We start from the raw sequence: 9,924 nt of genomic DNA on the forward strand, positions 1-9,924 counted from the left end.
ACACAACATTAATTGAGTCAGAGGACGCAGACTGTCGGCTCTGCTGCCATCTGGTGGAGAGATTAAAAAGGTGTTTCTGTTTTCTGACTTTCAGGGTGGACATGTGTTGACTCCTCTACCTGCAGCCACACCCATGAAACCAGGATCTGCAGTGAGTAAAGAAAGAAAACACACTCAGTGTTTAATCACTTTTTATTTAGAGGGCTTTATTACTGTACTGTGAATGTGAATCATTGACTTTGTCTCTGTTTTGTACAGTGTAAGCAGCTGACTTTCAGCTGTATTCCTTTTTTAATGATAAACTATTAACAGTAGATTAAAACAACTAGAGCTGCACCAATTAATCAATTAGTTGCCAACTATTTTATTAATCAGTTAATTGTTTTGAGTCATTTTTTAGGAAGAAAATTTCCAAATTCTCTGATTCCAGCTTCTCAAATAATATTATGTTCTTTAGTCTTCTGTGACAGTAAACTGAATATCTTTGTGTTGTGGAAACAGGGATCAAGATTTTTCAACATTTATTTGACATTTCATGCACCAAACAACTAAACGATTAATTGAGAAAATAATTAACAGATTAATTGATAATGAAAGTTGTTAGTTGTAGCCCTAAAAACACGTTAAAGATGTGAATTCAGGCTGAATGTAATGTAATCTAATGACAAAGATTAAGTAAACATACTGAATTAAGTGTTAATTTCTTTTATTAAAGACTTAAAATCAAAGCGAGCATCCCATAACTACTTCATATAACCTGAATTATATGAATGAACCAAACCTTTGCTTCCTAAAATATCTTGATTTATGATTGAAGATGTAAATAAAACAGATTAAACTGTTGAAGAGAACAATCAGTGTCTTCTGTCAGATAATTAGTTAATTGAAAATCAAATTTTAAAGTCTTAATAAATAAATAATCTAACAGTATATATAATGTATATACAGTGATGAAGTTTAACTCTATCGTCTGTCTTTTTCTGTCCGTCAGACGTTCCCGTTCTTCGGAGTCGTGCCGGCCATCTTGAATGAGTCAGGAGAGGAGCTGGAGGGTCCGAGTGAAGGATACCTGGTCAGGAACTTTACACTGTCTTTACTTTATACAGAAGAAGACGTCTGTTAATTAAAAATCTACGACACAACCTTGTTTCACCCTCTCAACTCGTCACGTGTGCTTCCGGCTTCAAACAGGTGTTCAAACAGCCGTGGCCCGGCGTGATGAGGACGGTCTACGGAAACCAGCAGAGGTTTGAAACCACCTACTTCAAGAAGTTCCCCGGATACTACGTCACAGGAGACGGTGAGACGAAGCTGCTCAGATAAAACACCGATGACCCCGATGAAATATATCAGAATATTATTTAAAGTTTTAATTCCTTATTCTCTTTTATGCTTCTTAAGTTTTATTTATTTATTAATCTTTCTGTAGTTTCAAGTGAAGAACTGCGATCGTCTCCTGATAACAACCACAGTCTTCAGCTCTCTGTGTTGGAAGATTTTATTGATATTAGATTGATTGATACTTGTCTTCTTTTCAATGCTACTTGTCAGTCCGGCACTTAATCAATACTCTTCTAGGTTCCAGTTTTATTGTTGTGCAAAAAAATAATGAATTCTGAACAGAATTAGAATTTATTTCTATGTTTTATATATTGTTTTTAAAGCATAAATAGGATAATATTTCCCTGGAAACAAATGTAAAAATAGAAGACTAATTGGTTAGTCAGTTGATAGAAAATTATTCTGCACTATTTTGATAATCGATTATTTTTTGAGTCATTTTTTAAGAAAAAAGGGATATCTTTGGGTTGTGGACTGTTGATCGGGACAAAACAAGACATTTTAGTTTGATCTGGGGCTTTTGGGAAACAGTGATCAACATTTTTTATAATTTTCTGACATTTTATGGACCAAACAACTGATCGAATGATCAAAAAAAAAAAAAAAAAAATCAACAGACTAATGAATGAAGCTAGTGATCAGATTCGCTGCTGGTTTAGGGAACCGCCTTCTCAGTCAATACGTCTACAGGAATATGAAACACTTAAGCTACATCAGGGCGTTACGGTCATGTAAAACACTGTCTGACTGACAGGTGGAGGGAGATTGTGTAACAGTTGAAAATATCACTTTTATGTAATTTTATGCTTGTTGTGATGTTTTGATAAATTACTTTTATTGGCTTTTTACTCACAAGAACTGAAAATACTCTGGATAGTTCAAGGTTAGAGGCTTTAATAGTTTAGGGATGTTAAAGTGTGTCTGTGTCACATTTTCCACCTTAAATTCAACATAAAGTATAAATGAAAGTGAAAAATAAAATAATAATCATCCAGTCACCTTCACTCTGCACTGTGGCTCAACTGTGCTGTGAGTTTACATCTAAAACACTCTTATTGTTTATTTTTCAAAGTCTCATACGTTTCTTTTTTTTTAATCTACAGGTTGCCGTAGAGACAAGGACGGCTATTACTGGATAACAGGGAGGATAGACGACATGCTGAATGTCTCAGGTAAGACTGACTGGCTGAGCTTGTTTGATTTAAATCAACTAAATTAGCATCACACCTGTGTGTCACTAGTGTGTGTTTGTTAGTAAGCTGTCTTTACTATTTTCTCCTCCTCTATATTAATGTTTTTTTTCCCTAAATATTAGAAAACAAAACAAAGACATTGAACAGACGGCACAACACACTTCTACACACACACATGCAAACACATACATGACAAGCTAAGAAGGATGTACTTAAAAATTAAGGAATAACAATACATAAAACATCTGATCTTAAAAAATGCATATATGATATCAAAGTTGAGTGTCTTGTTAAACATCCACAAAAATCTGCATGAAAATAAACATTCATAACTATCAGAAAACTGAGCTCAGAAACAGCTGATTTGGCTGCTCAAAGCATTTCTCAGGACTGTGTGGGCGTGTCCAGATCACGTTTGATCACTTTCAGCTCAAGTACCGTTTTATTTTCTATTCATTCACTAAAACGTTTTGCTGATATGGAATAAAATACCAAATCTATCAAATGGACCCTACTTGGTTGAAAGCTTGAATAATTGACTAACTAGCAAAACAGGTTAAACCACCCAAATCTGTGTTTTTATTTAAGAGTATGATGCTAATCATTTTAGCATCTTTCATTCACTTACATGAAACAGTTAGCATTAGCATTGCTATGCTACACTTTTTAGCTACTTATCCACTCAGTGATTAATACAGATTTGGATGGTGTAACCAAGTCTGCTAGTTAGCTTAACACAGTAACTTTCAAACCATATCAGGCTAATTTGAATTCTCATTCTAGCTAAAAGCAAAGAAAAGTGTACTGCATTGTTTTCTCATGCGGGAGACCAGAGTAAGTGTTGTGAAGTCAGCTTGGCTGGATAGCCACGTCAATCATCCTTCTCCTAAATATGATAAATACGTAATAAATTCCCTAGTTTAGCCCCGCCTAACTGCAACCCAGTAACAAGGGAAGGGAGAGAAACTTTCTAAAGAACTACATAGACTATGTCAAAGGCTGTTCTCATACTTTTTAGATGTTTACTACATGCACATTAGATCCCAAATTACATAATTAATAGCCAATCATGGATTTGCCTTTCCAGGGGCTTTAAAGGATAACTGGCGATATTTTTCTTATTTTTTACAAATCTCGTGTTCAGAGCTGAACCAACAGAAAAATATAAAAAATGGCCGTTCCTAACCTTTTAAGAGATCATGTTCTTGTATTAAAAATCACTAAGATCCTACTAAATGGAAAAATATCTCATAAGTCTACATGTCAACTATGAATGGATCTGAACTTTAAAGAGTCGCTTCTCTTGTTTTCCTGAGAATTTAATTCCCTCCACGATAAACTGAGAAGATTATTCTTTACCTTCAGACGTCAGCCGCTTCACTCTCTCCGTTCTCCTTGTGTTTGTTCCCTGCAGGTCACTTGTTGAGTACAGCGGAGGTGGAGTCGGCTCTGGTGGAGCACGAGTCCGTCGCCGAGGCCGCGGTGGTGGGTAGACCTCATCCTGTCAAAGGAGAAAGTCTCTACTGCTTCGTAACTCTCACTGAGGGAGTGACGTACAACCGTACGCTGGAGGCAGAGCTCCGAAAACAAGGTCAGTAAACGTGACAAACTTTATATGACTCAGAATTTTTGGAAGAATTTCTGAAACGGCTTTTAAATCATCTCAGGACACTAAAAGTCTCAGCGGAAAGCAAACTGGAGACTTTTTAAACGACCAGCTCTGATTCTGATCCTCCTGAGCAGTGTGTCAATAAATCAAATGGGATCACTGAAGGTTTTTCAGGCTTTGCTCATAAAAGAATCTCATCATATTCTTTGTTATGTGCAGTTAAAAAAAAGCCTCAGAAGGTTTAAAAAGTTTTGCATTTAATTAAAAAAAATGAAATCCCTCCTGTTGCTCTTTGTGAAGTTTCCTCCATTTATTTTAGGGAGTTTTTCCTTATTCATGACATTGACAAAATTGATTTGCTTGCTATAGACTATTCAATTCAGTTACAACTTTTTTTGAACGTATGAGACGTCTGTATCATCTATAAACTACAGTGGACTGATCTGCAGGAAGCTGTTGAATGAGTTTCAGTCAGCACCGTCACTGTCAATGCTGTAGCTTCAGTAGCAGGAAGCTCATCCAGTCACTATGTTTAGGTCAAGATTTTAGCAACTAACAATTATTTTCAGTATCAATTAATCAGACGATTATTTTCTTGATTCATAGGTTAGTTGTTTGATCCATAAAATCTATTTAGAAAATGATGATCTGACATGTTGATAACTTTTTCCCCAAAGTCAAAGATGCAACCTTAAATGTCTTGTTTTATCAGTTTACTGTCATAAAGGACCAAACAAACCAGAAAATATTCACATTTAAGAAGCTGAAACCAGAGAATTTTGTCATTTTTTCCCCTGTTGATGGACTAATCGACCAGCTGATTTTAGCAGAATCTTAAATTATTCATTATGTTAAGTGATTAAATACATTACCAATAACTTGTTGCCCTTATTGTCCCTACTGGTTCTCTGTCATTCTTTGACCAGTTTGACCATGAAAAAGGTAGTAAATTTTATTCTATGTGGTATTAAAAGTGTATTTGTAAAGTCTTAAGTCTAATTCAGTGTGTGTGTGTGTGTGTGTGTGTGTGTGTGTGTGTGTGTGTGTGTGTGTGTGTGTGTGTGTGTGTGTGTGTGTGTGTGTGTGTGTGTGTGTGTGTGTGTGTGTGTGTGTGTGTGTGTGTCAACAGTGAGGGAGAAGATCGGTGCCATCGCTACACCAGACTACATCCAGAACGCACCAGGACTCCCAAAGACCAGATCTGGTAAAGATACCGAATAAACAAACATGTAATGATTGAAGTCAGAATAATGCAGGTTGTTTGATACTTTTTGAAAGGAACCAAACCTGCAGGATATACAGCACTAATATATTTAGGTTCATTTTAGTTTAAAGGGTCAGTTCACCCCAAATGACAAAAAACTCTGCATTCACTCATCCTTTGTGGTATCAGACCATGCAGATGGTTTTTGGTTTAATGTGCAGATATTTTGAAAAGTTTTATTTGTGATGGTGATTAATCGATCAATGGTGGAAAGTGGAAAGAAGTTCAAATAAATGATAGTTTATCTCTCTATCTTTTTACTGAAATTCAAGTACTGTGACAAAAATCTGCATTTAGTTTGATGTGTTGGTGTCGATGCTTTCAGAAAAATCTGTAAGATTTTATACTTCCAACCTAAAACAGCAACATCTCTATGCAAAAAGAATTTACTAGTTACTCTGGATAATCTACAGTACAAATAATTTCTTTGAAAATTAGTTTGCTGCTCAAGTACGGCTGCAAGACTCGACAATTCAACCTTTTTCTTTAAACATTTGTTGATACGAGCCAGTGAGAAGAAAAACCAAATAAAACGTCGTGATTCTTCTCTGTTACAGTGTGAATTTTAATCCTAATTGTTCTACAGTTATAAAGCAGTTAAATAACTTTGATCTTCAATTCTAAATGATTTCCAACCTTTTCTGCTTGATCATTACGGACATTATTAGGAGCTTCTGTCTCTCATTCGCCAGTTTTAGTAGATCTGCTGTATATAAATTACCTGAACTGCAGAAAAAAACAGGTAAACAAACATTCACACAGGGTGATGCAGGTTTATTTGTAAAACACCTTCCAATGACAGGTCAACTCAAAGTGCCTTACATAAGACATAGAAAGGCAAGATATAAAAGAAACATGATGATGTCTATATAAAAAGACACATAAATGGGCTATAACTGAATAAAACATTTAACTGGAGAATAAAAATCACAGTCCAGTGCAAGATATGTATAAAAGTCAGAAAAGAGATGTTTTAGATTTTAAAAGAACTGAGAGTTGAAGCAGGACTTAAAAATTCTTGGACATATGGTGCGTTCTAAATCATGCAGAACTTTATAACTTATAAATAACTTCATGGAAAGAGAAGTGACATTATTAAATAATTAAATATACAACACCGGACGTCAGGGTTACCAGGACACCTCATTGTTGTAAAGGTTTGACTGATGTCTTTACAGAAATATTCACTTTACTTCCTGACTTTTTTTGGGGGGGGTCTTTGTTAGTCTTGGTGAGGACTTGAGCAGCAGGGGTCTGAATCAGGTGCAGGTGGTCTTTTTAGAGAGACCTGTAAAGGCAGAGTGACAGTAATCAAGCTTACTGAAGATATAAACATGGACACCTTTTCTCTAAATCCTTCTCTAAAAGTCCTTTAACGAACCCACCGTCACCTCTGCCCCGTGCTCTCTGCAGGAAAGATCATGCGACGGGTGCTCCGCAAAATCGCCTGCGACGAAAGGGACCTTGGCGACATCTCCACGCTGGCGGACACGTCGGTGGTCGATCAGCTCTTCCAGAACAGATGCTGCTCTGCGGTGTGACGGCCTCGAAGATCCTCGCAGGGAGCCTCCGACTGCAGCCGCACGCCAGCGGCCACAAATCCAACCAGGGAAGAAAAAAGAGGAGGAGGAGGAGGAAGGAGAAAGGAGGAGGAAATTCCAAGAACTTGGTCTTGTCCAGCAAACAACCTTTTAGCTCCTGATGAGGACGAGTGCAGCAGAGCCTGTATTTAAAAAAATGACCCCCACTGTCCATCATAAGGTTTGCCAACATCTGTCTGGTAACTGATAGAAACTTCACGCTAACAATAGTTAACTGATCATTTTAACAGCCAGAAGCAAAGTCTAGGAATTAATAAGTACATCAAAAGTAGACGTTGAAACTGCAGTTAAAATACAAGGCAGTGATGTTTTATGAGAGCGAGAAGCCAGGGGTTGTTTCTGGGTGAGAGGTAACACTTCATTTCAGGTTTATTTCAGTGTTTAAGCCAATAACACACAACAATATCTACTTCTCTACTGCTAACTAAAGATCTAGTTTCAGTATTTGTACAGTAGTGAGTCATCTGTCAACACAATAGTTTTTTTTCTGTGGTCAAAAGATGAGTAAACACACTGGAATAAGTCCCATATGAAGTGTTACCTTTAACTGCCCTGTAGTTAATATAACAAGTCGTCTCCTCCCCTCGCTCGATGCCATAGTACTGTTATGTACACTGATGATCAGCTGAATCTCAGAACGCTCAATATTTCTACTAGTTTTAATTTCTATTGTATTTTTTTAAACAAATATGTAGATTTTTGTCTCTCTTTTTTTTCTGTTTTTATTTCGACTGATTTTTTTGACATAGGTTTTGTTGGGTATTTTTGTTAGTATGTCTGCACGCTTGTTTGTTCTTTTTCTTCTTTAAGTTGTAGAAAAGCCATCAGACTCTTCTGTCAGTCTGGGAAATGTGTTCGACGTCATAAAGCTCAGACACCAAACATCTGGCTCCTCTCAAAAGCCCCAAACCAGCTGCTGGTCACCAAAAGACCAAACACTGTTTCTAAACCTGAAAACATGAGTCAAATTTGGTTTCACCATGTTTAGTTCCACATTTCATTCAGACTTTATAAGAGTCTCTAATTAATAAAGGTACCAGAATCACTTCCAAATGGCTGTAATTATAGAAGGGAAGCATGGATCATGATAGTGGTATTACTATAAAAAATAATAAATGTTCCTTTAAATCAAAGCTAAGGCTCAATTGTCAATAAGACATCATTGGTGTCATTATTCATGGCTTTTGTTTATTCATTTCGAGGAAACAAGAGTATTTAAGATTGTCTTTATCAAAGAAAAGTTAACCTGTTTGTGGATCAAAACAACAACCTTTCAAGCAAAAGTGCATCGCATCAACGTAATAACTGAACTAGGAGCTAATTTGGGGCTTGAACGGTTTCTATTCTCAGTTTGGTTTGTAGACATCTGTGGTTTTGAGAATTTGATTCTGACTATTTGAGTGAGATGAACCAGAAGCAGGACCTCCGTATAGATTTATCATCAGCTTTTCATTATTATTTTTTAAAATTTTTTTGCTGTTTGTGTCTGAATGTGCCAACCTATGGTAAATAACAGTGGAGCTGGGTGTAAAAAGATAATAATCTAATGTTTAAAAAAAGTGCAGCTGCTTATTTGATTCAAAAGCATTTTTTTTGTCTGTATAATATCTCTAATGAAGGAAAGAGAACTTTGCTGTTTGTTTTTTTTTCTGTTCATCCTCAGTTTTGTGTTGTTTTCATTTCCCTGTTTGTATCAAAGTGTATGCAATGACAGTAAATGGACATGACTACTGCCTCTCATCCTCTGTCTCTGGCTGTTCCTTTCTGCATTACGGAGTACTTTGTTTGTACCTGAAGGGTCATGGCGATCAAAATCACATTTACAAACCTCATGTTGGTTGTTGGCAATGTTGGGCCATTAAATTATTAGTCAGTATTATTATTTTAGAGCCCCCTCCACACTAAACTATTTGTCTTCTTGTTCCTTCAGTTGGATGTTTGAGCTTCTCTGTGCAGGATGATGTATGTGCAGATTTTGTTTTCACATTCATCTGCTGAAGGAGGAAAGTTTCTCTGTGCTCATCTTAAATCTCAGTTTAACACGAGGATGTAGGAGCATGATTTGTGAACAAACAACTAGTTTGGAGCCAATCGTGGTCCAGTATTCAACTTACACAAGTGTGATGTGGGAAATTGAAGCCTCCAGGGATGTAGGAGTCCAAAAATTCAGATAAATGAAGGAGGAGTAGATGTGCTTAAAAAAAAATTCTAACTTGTGATCAGGCACAAATTGTTATTCAACGCAGAGTAATGTTTAGCTTTATGTACCTGTATGACTTTATACAGGTGGCTGAGTGTGTTAGGAACACAATAACCCTTATGTATTCACAGTTTTGTGCAGTTGAGTATAGTATAACTTCATGGAAAGAGCAATGAAATTCAACATATTCAATAATGTCTGTATCAGTCTCTGAAACGTCCCTCAGATCTCTCTGAAATCCGCTCTGTCAGCTCCAGATGTCAGCAATCATTGGATTTGGACTTTTTTTTTCCTCCCTGCACCTGCAGCACTGAAATTGTCCACCAGGGTGAGTGGCAGTACTTTCTAATCTTAACCAAAACTGCTGCAACAGAGCTGTAAAGCAATAAGGCATAATGAGTAAGTACAGAGAAGCAAATTAGTGACAAATTAAAGGGGAAAACCAACAAAACAGAGGAGTGAGATTGGTTATGGTTATAGTAATGTGGCATTCATGTGGTGTTGGAATAATTGGAAAAATTAGTTCTTGCTTGGGAAATTTCATGTGAATGCCCCCTCAAATCAGAAAATTTTGGCACATGACTTGTAAAAAGTTGACATCATATATGCAGAAACATGGCAGATGAAAGTAAATGTTTTAGTTGATGGCAAAAAAAAACTAATTCACATTTCATATCAATTTTTTGCTCATGTAATTTGCAATATGGCATCAGGTT

The 9,924-nt window shown here is 36.5% G+C and overlaps 1 protein-coding gene across 3 annotated transcripts in view; it reads left to right on the forward strand.

The window, feature by feature from the left end:
* acss2 (acyl-CoA synthetase short chain family member 2) overlaps window positions 1-8,748 on the forward strand; it is a 36,146-nt gene extending 27,398 nt beyond the window's left edge. For all 3 annotated transcript variants that reach the window (XM_044350409.1, XM_044350410.1, XM_044350411.1), the window contains 7 exons: window positions 95-151; window positions 992-1,072; window positions 1,192-1,300; window positions 2,445-2,513; window positions 3,949-4,125; window positions 5,273-5,347; window positions 6,821-8,748. In XM_044350409.1, the coding sequence (XP_044206344.1) occupies window positions 95-151; window positions 992-1,072; window positions 1,192-1,300; window positions 2,445-2,513; window positions 3,949-4,125; window positions 5,273-5,347; window positions 6,821-6,948 (696 nt within the window). In that variant the 3' untranslated portion in view covers window positions 6,949-8,748. The remainder of the gene's footprint in view (window positions 1-94; window positions 152-991; window positions 1,073-1,191; window positions 1,301-2,444; window positions 2,514-3,948; window positions 4,126-5,272; window positions 5,348-6,820) is intronic.
* The last annotated feature ends 1,176 nt before the right edge of the window (window positions 8,749-9,924 follow it).

The sequence above is a fragment of the Thunnus albacares genome, chromosome 5 (assembly GCF_914725855.1).
Source record: "Thunnus albacares chromosome 5, fThuAlb1.1, whole genome shotgun sequence".
Lineage (NCBI taxonomy): Eukaryota > Metazoa > Chordata > Actinopteri > Scombriformes > Scombridae > Thunnus > Thunnus albacares.